Genomic DNA, 26679 nt, shown 5'->3' on the forward strand with positions numbered 1-26679 from the left:
ATTTCATTTTTTCCAGACTGCATAGGCTTAATTCAGTTCTTTATAGGACTTTCTGTCTTTATCCTAAATTAGTCATGTTGTCTTCCTTCATACATCTTCTAAAATATGGATATCCTTTGGTGACCAAAACTGCGCATACCATTCATAATATATCCTTGTTATAGCTTTATATAGTTAAATCACATCCTTTGCTTTACAATTTATTCCCATTTATATAATCTAATAATATTTTTCCTTTCATTGTGGCTACCAGAAATGGTGCCCCAACTTTCAAATTATTACAGTTCCTAAATCCTTTTCCTCACTAGATCACTCTAGCTCTGGACCATTTGATGTAACTTATTCTCCTATATTTTCTTCTGAAGTACACAATGCATGAGCTTAAATTTTGGAACATTAAATTCCACTTGCAACAGCCTGCACATTAATCCATTTCTCAAATATATTTAAATCTTCCTTCCATTCTGTGTTCTCAAATATATCTCCAGTTCTTCATGTTTCGGTACCAACAGGAATTTAGTTATCAGTGGAGAGCAGCCTGAAACAAAATCTGGATCCAAATACCCTTTAACTTTGGGGGAGGATGGTTTGTAATCTTGACCAGAATTCTGCACCTACGGTCATCTCTAGAGATCATGCTTTTTCTACTGCCTTACAGCAGTAAGTAATGTATAAAGATATTGAGCAGAAATAGTCTCGGGGATACGCCACTTGTTTCCATTCACAATAGCTCTGCATTAATGCTGTGCTAAACCTGCAGGATTCAGTTTGTAAATAGAACCCAGGCATCTGGATTTACAGGAGCCCTTGAGCTTTAACTCAAACCTCCATTTGGGTGCCATCCACAGCGGTCCCCTCACAGTCCAGTCCCCAGATACTGCTCTTCCACAAAGGTCTGTGTTTGCACCTCTGCTGCTCCTACCCCTCAACAATTATTAGATCCTTGGAACTTCAGCTCATACTTATGGAAATTGGGTGAATGTGGGCTGAGGTTATTTGTTCAGTTCGCAAACCTTCCCTGAACACAAGAGTGGCCATACTGGGTCAGACCAGTGGTCCATCTAGCTCGGTATCCTGTCTCCTGACAGTAGCCACTGCCAGATGCTTCAGGGGGAATGACGAGAACAGGGCAATCTCAAGTGATCCATCCCATTGTCCAGTCCCAGTTTCTAGCAGTTGGAAATGTAGGGACACCTAGAGCAATAGGGTTGCATCCCTGATTATCTTGGCTATTAGCATTTGATGGACCAATCCTCTATGAACTTATCTAATTCTTTCTTGAACCCAGTTATACTTTTGACCTTCACAACATCCCCTGGCACTGAGTTTCATGGGCAGACTGTGTGTTGTGTGAAGAAGAACTTCCTTTTAAACCTGCTGCCTATTAATCTCATCTGGTGACCCCTAGTTCTTGTGTTATGGTAAATAACACTTCCCTATTCACTTTCTACACACCATGATTTTATAGACCTCTATCATATTCCTCCCTAGTAGTCTTTTTTTCTAAGATGAACAAACCCACTCTTCTTAATCTCTCATTATATGGAAGCTGTTCCATACCCCTGATAATTTTTATTGCCTTCTCTGTACCTTTTCCAATTCTAATATAACTTTTTTCAGATGGGGCAACCAGAACTGCACGTAGTATTCAAGGTGGGGATTTATATATGGATTTATATATTGGCATTACGATATTTTCTGCTTTATTATCTATCCCTTTCCTAATTATTTCTAACATTGTTAGCTTTTTTGACTGCCGCTGTACGTTGAGCAGATCAAAGAACTATCCACAATGACTTCAAAATCTCTTTCCTGAGTAGTAACAGCTAATTTAGACCCCATCATTTGGTATAAATAAATTGGGATTATTTTTTCCAGTATACATTACTTTCATCTACCATTTTGTTGCCCAGTCACCCAGTTGAGTGAGATCCCTTTGTAACTCTTCAGAGTCTGCTTTGCACTTAACTGTCTTGTGTAGTTTTGTATCAACTGCAAATTTGTCACTACACTGTTCACCCCCTTTTCCAGATAATTTATGAATACGTGGACCGAATATTCACTGTTCAATTTTCATGCGCATGTTTCCTAACCAGCATGTACTTAGCATATTGTGCTTGATTTTTTTTGTTCGAATATCCTTTTGCAAATGTCTTGCTGCAACACAAATAAATCTGATTTTTTTCTGTCCCTCCTTTGAAAAATGTCTATCAGATTAGTCTGAAACAGGTTTTACTTTCAACCTGTAAATCCATGTGCTGACCGCTCTCTGGTAAGAAACTCACCAGCTCATCCCTTATTAATGACTCTAAAATATTTTCTAAAATTGAATTCAGTCTTATTATTAGTCTAGTTTTTCCTGTTTCCCCGTCTATTAATTTATTCAAGAACAAGCATAACATCTGTCCTTCAAGTACCCTCCTAATGATAATCAGCATTTCAAAGTAACTTGATAAGAGCTATGTCAGTTTCTTACTTAATTCCCTTAGTATGCTAGAATGAATCCTGTTTATTCCTGTTGATTTATTATATCTAATGGTCTGTGTAATATTCCTTCTGTGATCCTGAAGTGGTGGTTACTTCTCCTTCCTGATGTTATTGTGCCTTCTTCAGATATATTGTTCTCAGATTATGATAATAGGCATATGTATACTATCGTATCCCTTGTAATTTCTCCTGCAAAGTTGTTTGACTTTCTAGCAATATCTTTGCCTTTCTGCAGGATTTGTCCATTTTGACATATACACCTCAGTTCTATGCCCAGTGACCTTTGACCCATGCCTCAGTCTCCTGCTCTGTAAAGTGGACATAAATGATGCTTACTTCTTTTGTACAACACTTTGAAATCTATGGATGAAAGGTGTTATAGAAGAGCTAAGTATTATTAATATTTTAAAGACTATCAACTTTTTCAGTCTTTTCTAGCTGAACTCACTCTCTATCTTCTTTAATGTTGCCAGAACATAATCTCTGACACACAGTGCTACCAAATTCCTCTCCACACCTTTATACTTTTCTTTCTAAAGTAGATTCTCTGCTGTTGTTTGGCTTAGATCATAAACCTCAAGTATAGTAAAACATATGCAATTGAGCCATACCAACCTGAAAGATGCTGAACACATATATTTAGGTTACAGCTTAAGATTCTTAATTGTCACTATTATAAATACTTACAAACAAGGAATACACTATTTGCTGCTATTAATTTAGAAGGGTAATGGGGAGTTCAATCTTAATTTATTTGGAGTTTGCTACATATGAAGGAACAGTTTTTTAAATTTATTACACATAGTTAGAGGATGTTCTTTGCCCTGACATCAGTTGCTCATTATTAATTAATTATCCACAACTATAAAAACCTTTCTTTGCAAGTGCAATAAAAATATTTCTGAAGTTTGAGTTCTCTTTAGGGTGACCAGACAGCAAATGTGAAAAATCAGGATGGGGATGGGCGGTAATAGGAGCCTATTTAAGAAAAAGACCCAAAAATCGGGACTATCCCTATAAAATCGGGACATCTGGTCACCCTAGTTCTCTTCATTGAGGAGGTATGTGTTGAAACTGAGGATTACATTTGGAAATAAATTTCTCCCAAATAAATTTCTGCTTCTGTGCAAAATATAATAGGATATATTTTAATTAATATCTTTAATTAATAATCTCCTAGTCTTCTGTATACTTAAAAGTATGTTATGGCTGAGATATGATATAATGCCTATTTACTGAAGGTACTATTGTACACATAGGGAGGCCTCCATTCCTACAGTCCTTTTATGCTGCTTCTGTAGCTGTGTAAAAGAGCCCTTAGGGTATGTCTTCACTGCAATTAGACATCTGCGGCTGGCCGTGACAGCTGGCTCAGGCTAAGGGACTGTTTAGTGGCTGTATAAATGTTCGGGCTCTGGGACCCTCACCTCACAGGGTCGTATAGTGGTATAATTATACCAGTATAGTAAGGCCTGTAAATTTACCCATGTAGACAAGCACTAAATTACTCCAGCATAAAGCTACCTAGTGATGAGATTTTCTGCTCCCTAGTGATGAGATTTTCTGCTTTGTCTCTTAGGCTAGGTCTACACTACCCGCCTGAATCGGCGGGTAGAAATTGATCTCTCGGGGATCGAATTATCGTGTCTCGTCGGGACGCGACAATCGATCCCCGAATCGACGCTCTTACTCCACCAGCAGAGGTGGGAGTAAGCGCCGTCGACTGGGAGCCGCGGAGGTCGATTTTGCCGCCGTCCTCACAGCGGGGTAAGTCGGCTCCGATACGTCGAATTCAGCTACGCTATTCGCGTAGCTGAATTTGCATATCTTAAATCGACCCCCCCCGTAGTGAAGACCTGCCCTTAGAGGCACAACACAAAAATCTCACCCATAATTAGGGAGTGCAGGCTCTCCTGTTTTTTTCTCCTCTCCTTTGTATATGTGAGTCACATGGCCTGGATATATATTAAAAGAGATATGGATATGCTGTTTTAACTCTTGGAAAGAGATATTCTGTGTTGCTCAGAGAAATGGCTCCCTGCCTGGCCTAAGTTATTAGAAAAATGTATGAGCTTCCTGTGGTGAAAGAAAAAGAAAAAGTTTTCACCCATTTTTAAAAGGTCAAACAGAAATCTTCCCGTTCACGTGGAAATCTTTATTGGATTTTAATAAAAGCTAAACATAATTACTGAACAATGTCTTACCCTCATCTTTTACAATAGTCAATATTTTGGAAGTGAACATGATATATGGTATTTATAGCTTTATTTAAACAATTTTATTTTCTCACTTATGTACAGTAATGTACAGCAACAATATAATCTTTTAAATAACATGTTCCGTCCAATTTATTAAGAACTATACCAACATAATGTTGTCTTTTCTACCCTGTATCTTTGGGTCTGATTACACTCACAAAACTCCCACTGAAGTCAATGGGAATTTTGAGTGCATAAGGAATGCAGGATTAGGCCCCATATTTGGGGGTGGTTTTTGCATATGTCTCTCTCTCCAAGGATACTTGATAACTTACTGGATATCTTAATGAATCACTTTTCATTCAAAACTCAGCCACATATGATTTTTTTAATGTAATGAAACTTACGAAACTTGTAAAGCTGAATTAATTTCCTTGAGTAGCTCTTGGGTCTTATTAAAATCTGCGAGTATGCTTTGTTTCTCTCTGATGTGGTCTGCTGTCATGACATCCAGCTCTTTCTCATGTTTCTTGCTTAAATCTTGCTCATGTATCCTGTTTAATTTATTTTTGGTTAAAAAAAAGTTATTCTAACATCAGTCTGCTTTGTTCATCACGATTTTCTGCCAGGTTTGAAATGGCTTTTTGTACAACACCAAACAACACTGTCAGCAGTTACTGAATCATCAAATCGTACTACTGACCTTTCTCTATGCTTCAAGCTTATTTCACTGAAAAGTCATCTCCTTTAATGCTTTTTTTTAAATAAACACAATGAGTTTTTAAAAACACTTAAGAGGATTTTAATTAAAGTTAGCCAAAATATGTTATTAAAATTACAGCTGAACCATATAATAATATCTACTTATATTGCCTCCTGGCAGAGGCTAAATGATATACAGTATCACATGACTAAATATCTAAACTAACAACCCACAAAGGGTCAAGTATCTCTGACAAACATTAGCAGTTGAGATTAATAAATAGGAAAATATTGTAGTTTATAGTAGAAAAATTCATACCTAATCTGTTGGTTGGATTCACTGCGTATTCTGAGAACTTCTTTCCCCTTAAACTCCAGTTCCTTGGTTAGGGCACTTATATTCTCATGCAGAGCCAGAACCTCCTTGTCCAATTCAGATATATGATGGTCACGATGTTTGAGTTCATCCTGTAGATCTGATACTCGGCACAAAAATTCCTTCTCCTGATAAACAAATATCAAGAACAAAGAATACTTTAATATACTCCTGTTTCAGATGCAAAATACTTGTCTCTGGAATTTTATAACATAGCTTACTTTTCCTTTTGTTTTAGATTTTTTTATTTACCATTTAACAGTGTTTAAGTATAGAGTATAAGTTTAAAAAGTCCTTATCAAAATCCCGATAAAGGAAACCGGAGATCAATAATGTTTTCTATTGTGTGAGGGTAGAAAAAAAGACTCTCTCACCCACATACCTGTGAGAGAATTCTATATATTCTATATTCTATATATTCAGCATGCTGTAGGAGAGGAATCACCTATAGTTAAGGTTATACAAACTGTTTCATTCTAAAAAAAGATAGTTTTACTTTTTTTTGGCTAAAGTTTGGCATGTTTGTTCTTAGCCTTGGAATTATTTATTTATTTTTAATACAGTTCAAGAAAAAGCTCAGTGATTTTCAAGGATGAGGAGAGTGAAAAATACACTTTTGTAATTATAAAAAACTTTTGCAACTTGTTTTGAACTGCTCTAGATTCTAAATGTGAAGTGGTAGAAATCTGATACATGGCATGGACATAGATCTTTGGTCTTTTAGTAAAGCAACCCACCAGCTGAAATTCGGTCTTTTTTTGCAACCCGCCCGGAGTCCAAATTCATGTGGGGGATGAAAAAATCATAGGCCAGCATCCTTCTTGTCCTCGGCTACCTCTTTGCCCCACTGAGGGGACACTAACAACCTGCAGCAACACACTCTGCCCTGGCATCTCAGTCCTAATGCCAGTCAGGTGCTGAGGAAATGCCCTGGGGACATGGTTGGGGGTGGTGGAGAGCAAGCCCACCCTGCACTCATCCTGCAGCAGAAGTCCCTGTCCCATGGGGCTGGGCCCAGCTTCCTGCTCCAGCCATTGTGACCTGGCTCACAAGGGTCAAAGCATCACTCAAGTTTGGCATAGCCACCCCTCCATCATGATGGGGACGGGAGTGGGGGCGGGGGGGGCAAATTTGAGTGAATGATGCCTTCCATATGATCAATGGAAGTGCATATGGAATAAGTGAAGCCCTGATTCAGCATACTACCCCTACCTATTCAGAAAGGCACTTAAACTTATGTATTGGTAAATGAGAAAGTTAAGATTGCCTTAACAACTTTAACTCTTTCTTCTTGTGTGCATGCATTATAATACAGTCTTTAATTACTATATTTTCTATAGTACAGTTTTCTCATTCAGCACAAGGACTGGAAATTGAATGAGTTAATGTTGTGCAAAGAATGAGACTGGCATCCTGCCCATTCTCTAGAGAAGTTAGACGATATGTGATGTTTGAGGCATGGGACAACAAAGAACAATGACTGTAAAAATCAATATTGAACTGCCTCTTGCACTGAGCACTGTTCATCCTGTACACTGAATGAGGCATGGGTCCTGCAGAGAAAAATAATATGCAATCATGTAATTAAAGACTGTACCATAAAGCATACGTATGAGGGCAGAATTAAAGTTGCCTGGACAACCTTAATGTTCTTATTTACAGTTGTTCTTCAAGAGTCACCTCTGTGCATTCATATTTGTCGGACATGGTGTCCCTGGTCTTGAGCCGCGGAACTGCCTTGAAAAGCAGTGTCCATCATGGGATGCACAAGGAATTTCATCTGACGGTGATGTTATCAGCCTATTGTATGTCCATAAGGGAATGCACCTCTGAACCACCTCCATTCCTTTCTCAAACCACAGAGTCCTGACATTATATTGAACTCTAAGGTACAGGGGAAGACAGGAAGGTAGCGTCAACGCAGAGGTGACTCTCACAGAACAATAATTCCCAGTACTTAACTTCTCTTTCTTCTTCAAGGGTCTTCATGCACTTTCACTTGTGAGAGATTAGCAAGCAGTGAGTACATGAGGAGGTCTGAGCTAAATATGAACTGTAGCATCGCTCTTTTGGACACCATTACTGCCATACTGGGCACTGGAATTTGATGTTAAGTCCAAAGAATAGTGCCTGGTGAAAGTGTGCACTGAATTTCAAGTTGCTGCTTTGCACATCGCTATCAAGGGAACCTGTCTAAGCTAGGCCACTGATGTTGAGGTGACTTTCGTGGAGCGGGTCTTTAAGCCAGTGTGTACTGGTTTCTTAGCTAAAATGAAACAATAATCCATTCATCTCCTATCCAGTGTAAGAGTCTCTGTTTGGTAATGGGTTCTTCCTAGAATCTTTCCCCATAAGCTACAACCCAGATGGATTGATATCATTCATGGCAGTTGAACATCTGTGACTCTGAAGAGATCTGAAGATTTTATGAGTTTGAGAAAATTTAGAAAAAGCTAAGAACTAATGCGACAGACACTCATCAGGTTCTGTCGCTGCCATGGGCAGTTAGAGGGGACAGAGGGAGGGTCACAGCGACCCCACCCTACGTAAACTTGTATGGGAGCACGAGGAGGAACAGCATGCATATGTGGCCCTGATGGATACTGCTATTCAAAAGATTCCAATCTCAAGCACATGTGTATGTACAATGGGATCCACACCAACATATATTCAAAGAACACAAAATATGCTTTTACACCGGAACTATTGTCGCACTCATCTTTAATTTTTCCTCACTAAGACGCACTACAGTGTAACATTTAATCATGTTTTTAAATTTAAGTATGTGAGTAGTCCCATTGACTTTCATTAATTATGTGGACACCCCATAAAAATGCCTTCCTTTACCTAGCAAATCCTAATGGGATTCAATGGGATTACTCACATGCTTTCAAGTTAAGCACATGCTGAAGTGCTTTGCAGGACTCAATCTGGTAAGTAAATGGTTATGGCAAGGATTCTGGTCAGTGTGGAAAATTTTTACCATTAACATTCATCTTGTTTGGCTGATCTTGGCTATGTTTTCTCCATTTGTAGTTGTACAAGAATACAGCAATAAGCCACCACAAGGTTTGCATTAGGAGAATATTTTGGGAGTATTGTGAGGCACAAGGCTGAAGCCACCGAAGAAATACACCATTATTCTACTACTGCATTTTAAATTAACTCCCTCCTTCACCTCCATACACAGAGATTTTATGCAAGGATTCCTTCCGCTATAAAAAAATAGTTCCAAGATGGAAGAGACGAGAAAATAGTATGGAAAAACTTATAAACTCTTTGCCTACTATTTTAGTTTTAGTTGTAACTCAGAGTCATCATTTTTTCCTTTTTTCCATTTGTCAACTCAGATGGCTTCAGCTACTATCTTTACTCTAATGAATAAGAAATCTACCATTCCTCTTTTGATTTGTTTCAATGCATCCTGCCTTCAATCCTGGCCGGTGCTTTGACTTCAATGGAACTATGCATGTGTTTAAACGCTCTGCTCGACTGGGGCCAGAGTGCTCAGCACCTTGAAGGATCAATCCCCCATCTTGTACTTCATCCTATACCTCTGACATCTCCTCCTGGGTGCAGGGCCGCCGAGAGTGGGTTCGGGCCCTGGTGAAAAATTTTTTTCAGGCCCCCCAGCAAGGGCGGACCGGCTAAACAGGGCCGACGGGGGGTGGGGGGGGAGAAGCCGGGCCCCGGTAATTTGTACAGGCTTTCCCCCCCACCTCGTCGGCCCTGCCTCAGTGTCTCACCATCTCCTTAAATTAAATATGGCCAAACTACCTGTTCATCTTTCCTCCCAAGGCCTCCCATTCTCTTTTACTGTTGACAGCACTAATAGCATTTTTCCTATTCTTCAGGCCTGTAAAGTGGGAGTCATCTCTGACTCTTTCTTCCTTGCCCTACACATGAAGGCTCTGTCTAACTCCTGCTGTTTCTTCGTCCAAAACATTTCTAAAAACAGACCTGTTTTTAGGTGAGAGGACTGTGTCTTCCTATGTTTTTGACAAGTAATCCTGATTGCAGCCTTTGGGTGCAACTGCTATAAATAAATAATAATAATTCTCCTCCCATTCCCAGGAGTCTGTTTTTAATTTGAACAAGAAGTTGAGGCTGAACAGTCACTTTGGATTGCTACTACTGAAAAATCTGAACTGGGCTCCTAATTTATTTTTTAATAGAAAGTGAAAGATAAAGTGGCTGAATCATAAACCGCTGTTGAAAAGCACCTTGCCAACCAGTGGAATCCCCAGCCCTGAATTGGGCACCTAGGCTACTTATATAATGCATGGGGAGAGACAGGCACCTAAGAATGGGATCCCAAAAAGCCAGCACACTGAGTGGGGAGCCTCCTAAACTAACCAATGGGAGATGTTAAGAAGGGCTTAAGTTCCATCCCTCAGAAGGACTTAGGTGCCTAACTCCAGGCCAAAGGAAGGTGTCTTTCTCCACTCAGGATTCACAGTTGTGGACCCTCTCCTGGACTTAGGTACCTAAGCTCTTTTTCACAAAAACTGGCAAAGGAGAAGGTGGGAGAGAGAGAGAGAGAGAGAGAGAATGACTCCGAATTCCAACGGTTAAGGATTCACCTGGGATGCAGGAGACCCTGGTCCATTCGCTCTGCTTCAATTCATATTTAATTATTTATACACAATGGAACAGATTCAACAGGAGAGACAGAGAGACTTGTCCCAGAATACTCCCTTGCTCTGTGGCTAGTGCACTGGCATGGCAGGTGAGGGATTCAAGTTTAAACCCTTATTTACATCAGATAGAGGGGTGAATTCAATCTGGGACTCCCACATTCTGGGTGACTACCCTAATCACTGGGCTAAAAGTTGTAACAAGCATAGCATCACTATCTCTACCTCCTCCTCTGGCAATTTTATATGGGTTTCAGTGTACTTTGAGAACACCAACAGGATCAGGCTCCACAGGCAAGAGAGGCATGGCATTGCCTAGTTTGAGGAACCTGCTAGAATTTAGGCACGAGATAGGTGCCCAGGCACCTAGAGTGAGGTGGCTGTGCACATGCCCACTAGCAGAAACGTAGGCCTCTAGGGACTTTGAGTGTCTACAGAGTTAGGTGCCAGCTTAGTGGGAGTTTTGGGTTTTCCATGGCACCTAAATGTTGGATTTAGGCTCCTAGGGCAGGGGTCTCCAAACTACGGCCTGCGGGCCGGATCCGGCCCGGGGCTTCCATTTGTCCGGCCCTCCAACCAACAGGGGAGAAGCGAACAGCTGAGTAGGCAGCCAAGCAGGCAGGGGAAGGGGCCACCGGCAGCAGCTCACGCGGGGCGGCAGCACAGCTGAGCTGTGCAGAGGGGTGAGTGCCTCTGGGAGCCAGTGTCCCCCGAAAAGCTGAGCCAACTTAGGGGAGAGTCGTTGCTGCAGCCGAGCAGGTACAGGGAGAAGCAAACAGGCAGGTTGCAGCTGAGTAGGCACGCCAAGCAGGCAGGGGGAGGGAGGGGCTGCCGACAGCAGCTTGCACGGGTGTGTGTGTGGGATCGGCGATAGCTCAGCTGAGTTGTGCGGAGGGGTGAGTGCCCCCAGGAGCCAGTGTCCCCCCAGAAGGGGAGCCAACTTAGGGGAGAGTTGCTGCTGCACCCGAGCAAGCATGGACCCCTGCCTTAGAGTAAAAATACAAGCCAGATGCTTAATTACATCTCCAATAAATGGAGTAAAGAAGATGGAAATTAACAATTTCATAATGGTTAAATTTTAACTACAGCACTAATAGAACCAAACAGTATTTGTATGATACAAATGTGTGAGTTTTTAGAAATAAAATAAAAAAAATTATGTTAAATGATTTTTAATGTATTGACAAATATTTTGTGTGATTTCACAGTACCGGCATCGATTAACTTTTATACCTGATTTAGAATTTAATGCAACACTAACACAGTAGAGTAGTGTTGTTTTTTTAACGATTTTCCATATATTTGCATATATTTAATTTCTTTCACAGTCACTTTGGCCCGCGAAGCCCCTTCAAAAATCTAATATGGCCCTCGTCTCAAAGTTTGGAGACCCCTGTCCTAGGGCAACAGTGGCTCCACAAAAAAACAGTGTTTTAGCCTTGAAGTGTTGCTAAAAGACAAAGTCTAGCAGATTAACTTTAACGGGAAATAACACTTTCCCCCTCTGAGTCCAGTCACTGTGCCCTCAAAATGGCTGGACAATTTTGAATCTGAAATTTAGTTTATAGACTTGAATTGGGGGCTAGTTTAAGACTCCCAGTTAGGTTTGTTGATGGGGGTAGGGAGAAGGAAAAGGGGTAGCAGATTAGATAAACTGATGAAGGAGCACTGTCTTCAACTCTGACTGCCTTTCAAAGATTAAAGTCCTCAATATGCATTTATAGTACAGTTATGCTCTCCAGTTAACACAAAACAAATTCTAAATATGCAATTTTACATCCAGTTACCATTAATGCTTATTTACCTGTCGTCTGCTGAGTTCTATACTTCTTTCAAGTTCCATTTTAGCAGCTACCAATTCTTGTTGATGGTTGTGCCTTAGTTGGTCAATTGCTGCTGCATGTTGATGATTTAACTCTGAACGCAAAGAAGCTAGTTACCATGATTAAAAGGAAAAAAGTTTATTTTGTAAACATTATTGTTAATTAACATAATCAACTCTGATAAAATATTACTGCTCACCTAATAAACAGAGAGATAGAAAATTACTTGTATAAATTAACATAAAATCTATGTTGAACATATCAAGCTGATTTTAGGTTTGCAACCCTACACCTTGAGCTGTCACGTCATCTATCTTCTATCTTAAGCAAAGTCAGACTTGTTCAATACTAGAAAACCCACGTGCTGCAGGAAATCGTACTGGTGACTCAGTGTGCTTGTTTTTAAAAGTGTGTTCTAGTCTGAAAAATACTTATGTAAAAATGGGATCTTATACAACACATCTGCTCCCTCTGCACATTCAGAGTCATGTCTGCTTACCTGAGTGACAAACTATGTTTTACTACTCGCAAAATTGCCATTGAAGTTTACCAGTATAGGCACAAAACCTACTTGTCTCTCTTTTACCATGACTGATAATGGAAAAAACCACCCCAGTTAATGACATTTTAATTGCACATTGAAAAAAAAGCTCTTCAACCTCTTGAGTGGGCAAGCAGAATTCAGTCGGTCCCGTATTTGTATTGATTTGAATCAAACTTGCGTGAGCTGCTGCCGGCGGCCCCTTCCCCTGCCTGCTCGGCTGCCTACTCAGCTGTTCGCTTCTCCCCTGTTGGTTGGAGGGCCGGACAAATGGAAGCCCCGGGCCGGATCCGGCCCGCAGGCCGTAGTTTGGAGACCCCTGCCCTAGGAGCCTAAATCCAACATTTAGGTGCCATGGAAAACCTCTTGAGTGGGCAACCAAAAACTCCCACTAAGCTGGCACCTAACTCTGTAGACACTCAAAGTCCCTAGAGGCCTACGTTTCTGCTAGTGGGCATGTGCACAGCCACCTCACTCTAGGTGCCTGGGCACCTATCTCGTGCCTAAATTCTAGCAGGTTCCTCAAACTAGGCAATGCCATGTCTCTCTTGCCTGTGGAGCTGTCTCTCCGCATCTATAAGGGAAAGGGTTTCTCATGAAAATGGAATTTGCTGGAGATGATACAGATCAGAAAAGAGAAAGTACATTAGCATACTGGATATCTGAGCCTCCTGAGTGAGACATACTTTTGCTGCTTTCTGAAAAAGAGGCAGGACTAAGGGAGTAACTTTACCAGTTCCTTCGGGAAAAGGGCACTGAGTCTCTGCTGGCTTTGGACACAAGTTTGATTCAAATCAATACAAATACGGGACCGACTGAGAAACTGATTGTGGGATTGGGCTTCAACAGCTGAGTGAGAAGGAAAGCTGGTTCTTTTTCCCCTGGGAAGAAGTGAGGACTTGGGTGCCATGATGGCTCGCTACCAAGACCCCAAAGAGGACACTGTGGCTCTGATGGCTCATGATACCAACACCAGCAAAGAGGAAGAAGTGCAAAGGATGAGCTGAACCCTGAAAAGAGACCCGAAAAAACTGGACCCCTCCCAGAACCCCCTATTCTTATGTGGCTCTCACCACCATGGCCATGACGGGAATGGGGGCCAGCTCGAAGCTGGTCGGGGCCCAAATACAGTTGTCATCTCTGAGAAGCAGAAAAATCAGCAACTGCTCCCCCCACAAGCCTGACCCACCTCTTCCCCTTCCAGGTACCACCCTCAACTGGCCTGACCTTCCTCTTTCCCTCCCAGATGCCCTCCCCTCCCCTCCCAGGTTCTCTTCTCCCATCAACCTGGTCCATTCGCTCTGCTTCAATTCATATTTAATTATTTATACACAATGGAACAGATTCAACAGGAGAGACAGAGAGACTTGTCCCAGAATACTCCCTTGCTCTGTGGCTAGTGAACTGGCATGGCAGGTGAGGGATTCAAGTTTAAACCCTTATTTACATCAGATAGAGGGGTGAATTCAATCTGGGACTCCCACATTCTGGGTGACTACCCTAATCACTGGGCTAAAAGTTGTAACAAGCATAGCATCACTATCTCTACCTCCTCCTCTGGCAATTTTATATGGGTTTCAGTGTACTTTGAGAACACCATTGCAACTGGCAATGCAGGATTAAAACTGGCCAGGCCAGTTAGGAACTGGACTTACTGAAGAACATTGAGAAACAGTACACATGAAATCTTAGGTTTGTATTTGGGCAGAAAACACAAGCTGACTACACTGTATTTTCAGCACCCTAGCTGGAGCAGAGTTAGTGCGTGTCTGTCGACCTGAGCTGGGAAGCATGCTGGCAGCTGCAGTGTTGAGGTATCCTGAAAGATGGGGAGAACCTGGATTGATGTCTGGTCCCTCTCAGTCCCAAGAGCCCCGCCCGGGAACAAGTCGGTCAGGAGGACTCTGTGCAGCCATGGCATTTAAAGATAGTGGCAAAGCACCTGTGGAACAGGAAGTAGCAATTCACCGAATTAGAATTACCTTGACGAGTCGCAATGTAAAGTCCCTTGAGAAGGTCTGTGCTGATTTGATCAGAGGTACCAAGGAAAAAAAGCTCTAACTGGATGTATGTTAAACTCTTACAAATATTGGGTAAGGGTGAAATCCTATTTTTCAGCCACGTCACTTGCCTTTCCATTCAGGAGTCCTTCTATTTTGAAGAAAGCTAATTTTGTACCATCCTAGCCTCCACTGTATGGAATTTGGATGTAATCTTCAACTCAGATTTGTCATTCAATCTGAAGTTGATTTTACTGCTAAGACGTGTGTCAACTTCATTTATTAAACATTTTGAGACTCTGTGGTTAATAGCTGACACAACAAGCTCTAGTGCATGCTTTGGTGCTTTTCCTGCTTGATTACTATAATGGCATCCTTGTTGGTATCAACGTTCATCTATCCTATATAAACTGCCATTTGTCAGGAAGTATGAGATTCATTTGATCTTTTGCTGTTCACATTTTTGCCATTTAGACCTTCATCCAATGCCCACTGAAGTAAATGGGAATCTTTCCATTTCCTTCAGTAGGCTTTGGATTAGGCCCTTAAGGTAAGTCTACACTGCAAATGGAAAGTGTGATTCCCAGCTGGACAGGGCTGGCCCACAACATTTTGAAAACTTTGAAAGGTCTCAATTCTGCCTTCTTCCTGTTCTACTCCTCTCATGGTACAGTTCTGCTATCTACCTCAATAAAGAAGAACTAACAACTTAAAATGCCTTGTTCAAAAATTGTAAGTAACACTTAACTTTCAAATGCCTGAACAGCAAATGTAACTTTTCTTGTCTGCATAGTAAACACGGACATTTTTATCTGTTTGAATAATCAAAGTGGTGCTTTCAGTGCCTTCTTGGTTGCAAAGAGTTGAACTGCTTCCTGCTGAAGGTCCACAGTCTGGGCCAGCTCATGCTCTTTTGAGATGGTTGCAAGACCAACCAGCCTCTCCTGTGTCATTGTGGAGCGTAGATGTGTTTTTATTAACTTCAGCTTGGAGAAGCTGCGTTCTCCTCTGGCAACTGTTACAGGAAGTATTAGAAGTATGCGCAGAGCAACAAAAGCATTTGGAAAGGGGTGGTCGTCTTATTTGTGCACATATATTCCAGAACAGCCTTTGGAGTTGATCCTGCTGAAATGTATCTTAAAAGGGCTTTCAGTTCATCACCTAAATCACTCGCATCAATATTGCGTGTGTCATCATGTGTCAACACTGTTTCTAGTGTCCTGCATTGCTGGTGTAGGTCTTCTTCAGGTATAGTGAGGAGTTTTGGAATATCATACAACATCCCAAATATACTGCTGTGTTCCTTGAGCTGCATGAAACGTTCTTTAACTGACTGTATTGCACAATCTAGCATCTGGTTAAAGAATTCAACTTTGAATTGTTGTTTGGGTCTCTTATGGCATTATCCCATGCCTCGTAATCAAAATATCTTCTTCTTCGGTGACTCTTGTATTCTTGAATGGGTGGGAAAATAGCTTCAGTGTGAAGCTCCTCTGCCAACTTCTGTGCACTCTTCAGAACGTTTTGAAATCCCTCATCTGACCGGTAAGACTGTAAGTATGTCTTTGCTTTGTCCAGTTGTTCCATTGCTCCAGATATATCAAGGTCAACACCTTGGAGTCTCTTGCTTACAACATTTATTTCAAACAGTATGTCATGCCACAACACAGAAATTTGAAGTTATGGATGTTTCTGGTGATTCCATTTCCCTCTATCACTGTTCTCCCATGAACAGTTCCTGTCATAACATTATTCTCCATAATGGCAACTATGGCATCATCTATCTTCCCAATTTGGTGTTTGATAGGCTTTATCGCCTCCACTCAACTTTCCCATCGTGTGGCACTCAGTGGTTTCAGTGTCAGAGAGGATGTTCCCAGATGTTGCTTCAAAATTTGCCATTGATGAGTTGATGCAGAGAAAAATATATAGATGCTTTGAATTACATTAAAAAAATCAGCAACCTCACTAGAAGCTGATGCTGCATCACTGACCACCAAGTTCAATGAATGAGAACTGCATGGGACAAAAAAAGCTCGAGGGTTTAACTCTCGGATCCGTGTCTGCACTTCTCTGTTCTTTCCTCTCATGTTGGCACCATTATTGTAGCCCTGACCTCTCATGTCAGCTATCACAATTCCCGTATCTTCCAGCTTTTTAAGAAGCACATTTGTCATACCAGCTCCTGTAGTATCATCAATGTCAATAAATTCTAGAAAATGCTCTCTGACAGTCACCATTGCAGGGACATTTTCACTAGGTTCTGTTATTGTTACAAAACGCACCATTAAAGTCATTTGTTCCGTATGGCTGATGTCAGATGTGCAGTCCAGAATAACAGAGTAATATCTTGCTGACTTCAGATCTGCCACAATCTTCTGTTTGACTTTTGTTGCCAGTAACTGTATGATCTCATTTTGAATTGTTTTTCCAAGGTAGTGGTGTGTGTACATTTCTTGGGAGGTGACTCTTCTTAGATGCTCCTGGAGTACAGCATCAAACTCAGCCATCAGCTCTACAGTTTTAAGGAAGTTTCCATTGTTTGGCACATACAGCTGATCTGAAGTGCCACACAGTGCTAAGTTTTGGGTAGCAAGCATTCTCACAATGGCAATGAGCCTTTTCAGAACATTTTGCCAGTAAAGAGACTCTGATGCAATCTTCTCTCGATGCTGATCATCTATGGTGGCCTTTAACCTTAGTCTCATCTCAAGCTCTTTCCATCTATGGAATGCTCTCTGGTGATTTGCTGCCTTCTCATGGCATGCCAGATTTCTAGCCAGTTTTTTCCAGTCCTTTGTTCCTGTAGAACCCAATGTGGCTGGTACATTAGACTGGAAGAGTTTGCAACAAAAACAGTATGCAGCATTCTGGGTTTTTGAGTACATAAGCCATGGCCTCTCCACTTTGTCACCATTGGGGATTTCACGCCAGTAATGTGTTGGATGGAAACTTCAATTTTCATTGTCTTTGGGGAACATGAAGTTTTTCACTTGCTGTGGCCCATGCGGTACAAGGAAGTCCCTCAGACTACTGCTCAAGTGGATCCACAGTCCTGGATCGTCTAGACTTAAGGAACTAAACTCAGCAGCAGCTGTTTCTTGCGCCTCCACCACACTCTTCTCTGATCTACACTTTTCTTCAGGAATGTGCATGGTTACTTCCATTTGAGATGGAGATATGGATGCTGCAGTAGCTGCCAGGTCACCTGCACTCTGACTAACTGGAAAATCAGGCATCTCCTCACCACTCACATCCTCACTGGGGGCGCAAGGCTCACCGTGAACATTTGTGTCTATGTATCTCAGGAGAGCTCCTTCCTGCTTAGATAGAAAAGCTTCCTTTGCTTGCTTTCTTTTTCTGAATGCTGCCCCAGAGGGGCGTTTTCTTCTTTCACTCATGACTGCTGGTCTGTGCCAGCTATAGTGGCTCTCAACACTCAATTGAAGGGGACAAATAAGCAGGCTAGTAGCAGGACCTGAGTGAGAGAAGATATCAGCGTCTTAAGGGCCTAACTTGCTCCCTACTACTTCAGTTGACTGCCTGTTCTCCTCAAGTGGGTTCAGGGAAGCAGCAGGAAAAAGGAATCTCCCTGAGAAGCTGGTGTTTATCAGTCCAGGCTCCTGGGGGTGCTAGAGAGGTACATAAGAGGCTGCTCCTCCTCTCTGTCCCTGCAGCTTTCTGTTATTCCCTCTCACCTTTTCTCCTGCCTGCCTGTTATGTCTCTTGTGCCTTCCTTTCTCCAGCACAGCACTCCACCATCTCTGTGCATCTAGAGCAGAGAGAATACATATGCACCAGCAGCAGACACAATTTTCTACACTCTGGGTCCTAGTGGTGCCCCCCCACAGTCTGGCACCTGCGGTGGCCACCTCAGTTCGCCTTTGTCTACCCATAAGTCTGTATACCCACGCTGGTAATGTATCACCAAAGATAAAAGTTGTGTGTGTGTGGACGGGAGAGGGTTTTGGGCTAAGAGTTAAAGTTTAGGTTAACTCTGCAATGAAGACATACCTTAAGTGGCAGTTGATCTAGTCAGATTATATTTAATCCCTATCAGATGGGGTTGACCATCTGCATTAGGAGCTTCTTTTGTGCTTAATCCATCTAGGCCAGAGAACTCTGGAAATTTTAAATCTCTTTTTGGGACCCTCATATCAGAAAAACAGACATTCATCTAATTCAAATTCTTGGATTCTGTTAAGATAATATTTTATTGCTCTTTTGATATTTAGCAATATTGCTGATTCTCTATCTTGTTAAAAAAGAGGGTCGAAAAAAGGACAGAAAATCTGATTTTACATGAAAGAAGATGCAGTATGTAAAAACATGTGTGTTTATAGATGACAGTACAGATTCATAGATTCTAAGGACAGAAGGAACCACTGAGATCATCTAGTCCGATCCCTTGTATAACACAGGCCAAAGAACTTCCCCAAGTAATTCCTATTTGAACTAGAACATATCTTTTACAAAAACATCCAATATTGATTTAAAAATTGTCAGTGATGGAGAATTCTCCATGACCCTTGGTAAATTGTTCCAATAATTAATTACCCTACCTGTTAAAATTGTATGCCTATTTCCAGTCTGAATTTGTCTAGCTTCAACTTCCAGTCAATGGATCTTGTTATACCTTTGTCTGCTAGACTGAAGAACCTACTATCAAATTGCTGCACTACCAAATTTCTGTAGGGTACTTACAAACTGATCACATCATCCCTTACCCTTCTCTTTACTAAGGAAAACAGACTGAGCTCCTTCAGTCTATCACTATAAGGCATGTTTTCCAATCCTTTAATCTTGTGGCTCTTCTCTGAATTCTCTCCAATTTACCAATATCCCTCTTCTAAAAGGGCTGATGAGAAAAAAACAGTTCACTGACCTATCTAGTTTAAACAATAGCAGCCAAAACCAGAACTTTAATATTCACAGATTCAAAGTGAGGTTCATGGCTCTGAGGTCAGTTTAAACTCTAGGTCAAGTCAATTTTTCAAGGGTACCTTAAAAGAATGTAGAAAGCCTACTGATTAGTGATGTGGTACACCACAGATTCCTTGATTGCAGCTTTCTGTTTGCAATACTTTTTAAAGTATGTCCATACTAGAGGTGGAAGGTATTAACTTAGCTCAAGGAGACATACCCACACTAGTTCTGACCGAACTAGTGCACTAAAAATAGAAGTGGGGCTGCACTGATGCAAGTGGTGGGATGGGGTAGCCAACCCAAGTACACATCTAGCGTCTTAGACAGGATTGTACTCAGGGTAGCTAGTCCCTCATGCTGCTCAGGCTGCAGTAGCTACACTTCTATTTTTAGCTTGCTAGCTTGATCAGAGCTAGCGCAAATATGACTCCTTGAGCTGGAATTTACACCTTCCAGCTCTAGTGTAGGCAGACCTTTTGTCAAGATGAATACTACCCCTTTGTGGATCTGGGAGAGCATTCCAAGGTGCATGAGACTGTGCAGGATTAAGAGGAAACTCTTCGATTGGTTCACAAAAATACTCAGTTGCTGGATTGGTTGAAGCAACAGATCATTGCTGAGTTCACTTTCAGTGGAGAAGACAACAGTTTTGCTTTGTGTGCTCGCAAATTGTGTCTATTTGTAGCAGAGTGGGAAAAACAGGTGTCTGGGACTTCCCCGGTACTGCTCTGTAGAACCATAAAAGAAGGGTGCAACTGAAGAAAGGCATTATCCAGATTCCCCTCTTCAACAACGAAGAGCAAATCCTCTCCACTTTTTGTTAGGGCTGAGGGAAAGGGGTGGGAATAATGTGGGACATTTTGTCAAATTCCTGCAACAAGCAGATAGGTCCTTTCATGAAAGGTGTCTGGAGGCTCTTACTTTAGCTTGTCCAAGAAGTTGAAATTGGCATTATCCCTGATACCCTGCCTTCCAGGATCAGAAAGGAGATTCCGGGTAGTGTTGTGGAGCCAACATTAACTAAGTCTACAGGAGATTTGTCTGTGTGAGAAGACTAGAGTCAGAGGTAACCTGACTTTGATAATGTGCTGAAAAGATTTAATATTGGGCCCTTTCTTTTCACTGCAATGGGTTATTAGTTTTGACATAATGAGGAACACAGGTGTAGAAAGCTGGAATTAAGCCATCACAAAGGGCAAGCCAGCAACAGCAAAAACAAAAACAAAAACCCCAAAGCCCAAAATTCATAAAAAAAACAGTTTGAAAAGAGAGATCTGCCAGAAAAAAGATAACAAGCAACTCTATTTGGATGGGAGATCTCTGAGCATAGGCTCTTCACCAGCTGGGAAGCATGAGGTTGATGGACCAAGATTAACTCTGGACTATGACTGCTCCAACAATGACTCAGAGAAGTGTAAGCAAGATGGACAGGGAGACCCAACACTGCTGAGATGCACTGCCTCATCAAAAGTGGAGTAGCTAGAGGATTGTTTTCTTTGATTTTTCAGGTGGAAAGATTAAGCTAAACTAACTGGAAAAGATGCTGAACTAGTAAGGAAACATTTCAATTAAGGGAACAGGAAACAAGCACTACTAAAAGAAGGAATGAAAATGGTAGCGCACAAGGCAGAATGAAAGTAGTGAGCTCAGGTGAGACATGCTGCTGGTGCCTAATTGACAAGCATTTCTACATATACAGTGATATTTTTGCTTATTCATTATGTGACATGGATAAAGTGTGACCTAACCAGAAACTACCAGAAAAATGCCATCTTATACCAAAATGACATCTTGCAACTATGTACATAATCACAATTTTTTATTTGTTTTTAAGGCCCACTTCCCCCATTCTCTGCTGCAGTTGACAACACCACAATGCTCCCTGTTACCAAGGCCCTTAAACTGAGGGATAATCTTTGAATCCTTCCTCTTCTTCTTACTGCTATCCAAGTTGGTTTCCCCTTCATAATATTTCTAAAATCTGCCCTTTCCTTTTTGTCCTAACAGGCAAATCACTTCTCTGTATTTGTTACTTCCTGCTTTGACTCTTGCAGTCTCCTCTTCATGTCTTTTTTCGTACTACCCTTGTCACCTGCCCCTCACCCTTCAGTCAAGCCAAAATATCACTGCCAAAAATATCTCCCCCATCTTCCTTCTCTTCTGAATCTCATCTTGCTCTGAATATATCATCTCGCCTCTTTGAATCACTCACTGGGGTGCCACTGAACAGCATTTCATTTCAATCTTCTTGTCTTTGCCTTCAAGGTCCTACCATCATGCAACCTTTGCCCACCTGTACAATCTAGCCACTTTTTGCATTTCCCCCATCCCTCTGCTCCACCAATGACACCAGCTTCATTATTTCCTTAATCACCTCATCTCACAGGCATCTCTGTCTTCTTCCTCAGCACCTTAAGTGTCCAGTTCTTTCCCACAAGTCTATTCACCAAGCCACCTAACTTGCCTCATTCAAATTCCTTCTAGAAGCTAATTCCTGCCATCTCACCAGTTGAAAGTGAGAGAGGGGAAAGGTTCCTTAAATTAAAAAACAAACAACTCAGAACTATCAAGTGTGTGTATGTGTGTTATGGAGTAAATTGCATGATTGTCACCCTTTGTCCTTCCTCTCACCTTCTCATCAGTTTATGATCCTCACTTGTTCTGTTGTATTGAATTTAGATTGTGCATTCTTTGAGGAAATGACCAGATCTTCTTCTGTTTTGTGCAGTGCCTAGCACATTCATAGGGGCTCAAAAATAAATAAATGATACTCATCTATATGCCAAAAATAAAAGTCAAAGAACCCAGTCATGTACTAGCTGATTTTTTAGTAACCACATTCCTTAACCAGGCTAAAACTATGGACCTCTCTAGTTAAGGGTCTCTCTATTCTACAAATCACAGATTGATTTGTAATACACTATAGATTAGTAATATACACAGTAATTAGCAATTAGTACTTAGAGTCACCTGACTAAAATGTTTTTGCAGTACAGATGGATCCTTAGTGTCTTCATTTTTACCATTGTTACATGTGTATGCTGAAACTATTCTAGTTGTTCTGTTTCATTGGTACTTTCTGAAACTTTCTCCATCATGAAATTCTGGTTGCTGACACATCATTCTAGAATACTTAATACTGGGATTTTCCAAAGGCTCAGCTGATCTACCTGCTCTCATTGAAATCAAACTCCTGTTGATTTCAGTACAAACTATTAGGCCAATGCTGAATGCTTTTGAAAATCCCACTCTACAACTTTATATTTATTTAAATTATTTACCTTCTTTATTCATAATGTCATCCTTAGTTTTATACTATTTTCACTTATAGTGCTATGAAGTTTGTGGAAAGTGCTTTATGATGTCTACAGTTATATTAATTATGCAAATGGTAATCATATCTTCTGATGCAATTTACACTAGCTTGAAAATAGTATACCTAGCATAGCTTTCCCTTCATCTTCCAGCTCAAATCGAAGAGTCTGAAGTTCCTGTTCCATTTCCAATTTGAAACCTTCCATAGCTTGTTTGTGTGCTTCTTTCAGTGTCTGAAGTTCTTCTGAATGTTTTTGTTGTAAATGCTCTTCTAGTTCCTATGAAATCCAAAAGGAGAAGAATTTTTTTACACAAACTAAAACAATGCATAAAATATTTAACAATGAATTAACAGAAAGGATTTTTTTAAATGACAAAAAATGCATGTATTATTAAAAATACCTCCATTTATCATTTAAAAAAGCCAATGACATACTCAAGCCATCATTAAAAATGTAATCTTTATTCTACTTCCCCAAATTAAAGTGCCGCAGAGGACTTCTTTCTTATTCTTTCCCATCACTGGTGCTTACCAGTACTTTTGAGTATAAAGAGTAAGGACCATAACCTACTCCCAATTTGTGCATGGAACAAGGGCAGGGTACAAGTACCATTTACACCCAAAGTTTAAGTTTCTAAAGTTATTTATTGTTCGGGTGGTTTTGATCCAGGTGTGAACAAAATGAAGTATGAAACCACAAAATCATTTCTGAGCTTACAGTGGGTAAAAGAAAAAATGCTTTATCACCTTTTAAATACTATGAAAAAAATAATTCCCAGGTTGAGGACATAGATGCATATTTTCAGTTCTGAAAATTCTTTTTAAAATCACAAATGTCTAGATCAGGGGTTCTCAAACTGGGGGTTGGGACCCCTCAGGGGGTCGTGAAGTTACGACATGGGGGGGGTTGCGAGCTGTCGGCCTCCACCCCAAACCCCGCTCTGCATCCAGCATTTATAATGGGGTTAAATATATTAAAAAGTGTTTTTTAATTTATAAGGGGAGTCGCACTCAGAGGCTTGCTATGTGGAAGGCGTCACCAGTACAAAAGTTTGAGAACTACTGGTCTAGATTCTGCCATCCTTTCTCAAATTAGGCAGCACTCTGCTGTACAGATTATCCCACTGAAATGAACAGCACTACATGTAAAGTTAGGTACTACTCTAGAACCTCAGAGTTACGATCACCTTGGGAATGGAGGTTGCTCATAACTCTGAAATGTTTGTAACTCTGAACAAAACATTATGGTTGTTCTTTCAAAAGTTTACAACTGAACATTGACTTAATACAGCGTTGAAACTTTACTATGCAGAAGAAAAATGCTGCTTTCCCTTTTATTTTCATAGTTTACATTTAACACAGTACTGTACTGTATTTGTTTTTTTTTTTTTTGGTCTCTGCTGCTGCCTGATTTGGTACTTCCGGTTCCAAATGAGTTGTGTGGTTGACTGGTCTGTTAGTAAGTCTGGTGTTCATAACTCTGAGGTTCTACTGTACTCAATTTGAGCAAGGGTGTCAGAATAGGCTTAAAAGGATTTGTAACAGAAGTAATGTTACAACTTTCAGCCCTGATCTTACTTAACATTGCTCATGAGAAGACGCCTGATCTCACATGGAGCCCCAACAAAGTAAATGGGGCTCTAAGCAGGAACGGTGGTATGCCCATGCACAAACACTGCAGGTTCAGGGCCTTAGACAGTAGACAAAATAAGGAAGCATATGATGTACACAAGTGTGAAGAAACAAATTTCAAAAGGACTCTAGCAAATTCTGAGAAGTGGTGTGAGAAGTTTTTTCATAAGAACAGCCATACTGGGTCAGACCAAAGTCGATCTAGCCCAGTATCCTGTCTTCCGGCAGTGGCCAATGCCAGATGCCCCAGAGGGAATGAACAGAACAGGTAATCATCAAGTGATCCATTGCCTGTCACCCATTCTCAGCTACTGGCAAACAGAGGTTAGGGACACCATCCCCACCCATCCTGGCTAATAGCCATTGATGGACCTATCCTCCATGAACTTATCTAGTTCTTTTTTGAACCCTGTTATAGTCTTGACCTTCACATCATCCTCTAGCAAGGAGTTCCACAGATTGACTGTCCATTGTGTGAAAAAATACTTCCTTTTGTTTGTTTTAAACCTGCTGCCTATTAATTTCATTTGGTAACCCCTAGTTCTCGTGTTATGAGAAGGAATAAACAACACTTCCTTATTTACTTTCTCCACACCAGTCATGATTTTATAGACCTCTATCATATCCCCCCTTCCTCGTCTCTTTTCCAAGCTGAAAAGTCCCAGTCTTATTAATCGCTCCTCATATGGAAGCCATTGTACACCCCTAATAATTTTTGTTGCCCTTTTCTGAACCTTTTACAACTCCAATATAGCTTTTTTGAGATGCGGTGACCACATTTCAGAAATATAATGTAACAATTTAAAACGAGCTATACTGGATTTCCTGGAAAGTACAAAGAAAGTTATTACATATAATAACGAACTATAGTGTAGTAGGAACTTTTAAAAAACCCCTCAGAATCAGATTATTGGACAAAAATATGTAGGTGATGTTGATAATGATTAAATATACTAACATGATGCCAGAAGACAGAACAGGGTGCTAAACTTCTACTAGGTAATGTCTATATTATAAAGGAAGTTATTCAATTTGTCTGCATAATATTTAACTGTAGTAATCATATTACTAATGTAAGTTACATCTCTTGAAAAGAGAAATAAGAAATAATGCAAAGAATTTTTTTTACTAATTCTCTCAGTATTTTGTATATTGGTATGTTTAATCATGTTTCCGTGGTGTACCCTATACACTTGTCTGAAATATCCAGATGAACATGCCTTTTGTTCTTGTTCTTTTGTTTGTTCCATGTTTTGAAATGCAAGTATATGTGCTTCCTTCAGGGATTCATGCCTTTGCTGATGCTCTTCTTCCAGTTCCTCAAGCTCCTGGGTAAGCCTTTGTCGCTCCTGACTACACTGCGCCTGTAGCAGTTGCAAGGAGCTCTGAGACTGGGAAAGCTGCATCTCCAGATTCTGTTTCAGCAAGGAGATCTAATCCACAAAATAGCAAACATCAGTAAATCATAAATACAAATGTCAAATCAGGAAAAAATGCTTTCAAAAGAAGTAAATATTTCATATGAACTTTATATATGAAATTTCTAGAACATACTTCTAAACAACATCACATTTCTTAATCTGAAATTCAGATAACATATCTACTGATTATAACCAAATATCATGGAACTATCCAGAACATAAAACACAAGAGAGAAACAGTAACTTATAACTAGTGAATTGTGTTATATAGTTTACCTCAGAAGTACAAGAATTAGAGTAAAGAGATTTTGTGAGGGCTCCCACTTTAAGATACATGCCTAAAACACCACTAGTTATAAGGTATTTGATGTTTCATAAATGAATTACGTGTTACCAAAATGCTCTTCCAGATCTTTAATAAAGAAAAAATTAAAATGACACTATCAAGGTCTGAGGTCCAACACTGGATATATTAATATTAATAAATTCTGTGGAGAAGTTCATCTAGGTTATGTAGGGAAAATCCTGACTGGCAAAAGAAATGGATTAGAAGACCTAGAAATGTAAATCTTTTCCATCTCTAATTTCTATGGTCCTAAATTATAGGTAATTGTCTGTTT

The 26679-nt window shown here is 40.6% G+C and overlaps 1 protein-coding gene across 3 annotated transcripts in view; it reads right to left on the minus strand.

Annotated features, from left to right (window-relative positions):
• The window catches only part of FAM184A (family with sequence similarity 184 member A), a 167320-nt gene that overhangs the window by 18770 nt on the left and 121871 nt on the right, over nucleotides 1–26679 (minus strand). For 2 of the 3 annotated variants that reach the window (XM_065401664.1, XM_065401663.1), the window contains exons 9-12: nucleotides 25859–26071; nucleotides 23130–23283; nucleotides 12205–12332; nucleotides 5707–5891 (exon numbers count right to left, since the gene is read on the minus strand). In XM_065401664.1, the coding sequence (XP_065257736.1) occupies nucleotides 5707–5891; nucleotides 12205–12332; nucleotides 23130–23283; nucleotides 25859–26071 (680 nt within the window). Of the gene's footprint in view, nucleotides 1–5092; nucleotides 5240–5706; nucleotides 5892–12204; nucleotides 12333–23129; nucleotides 23284–25858; nucleotides 26072–26679 lie in introns of all 3 variants that reach the window. The other variant, XM_065401662.1, reaches the window with a different exon arrangement.

This window comes from Emys orbicularis, chromosome 3, assembly GCF_028017835.1.
Source record: "Emys orbicularis isolate rEmyOrb1 chromosome 3, rEmyOrb1.hap1, whole genome shotgun sequence".
In the NCBI taxonomy this organism is placed as follows: domain Eukaryota; kingdom Metazoa; phylum Chordata; order Testudines; family Emydidae; genus Emys; species Emys orbicularis.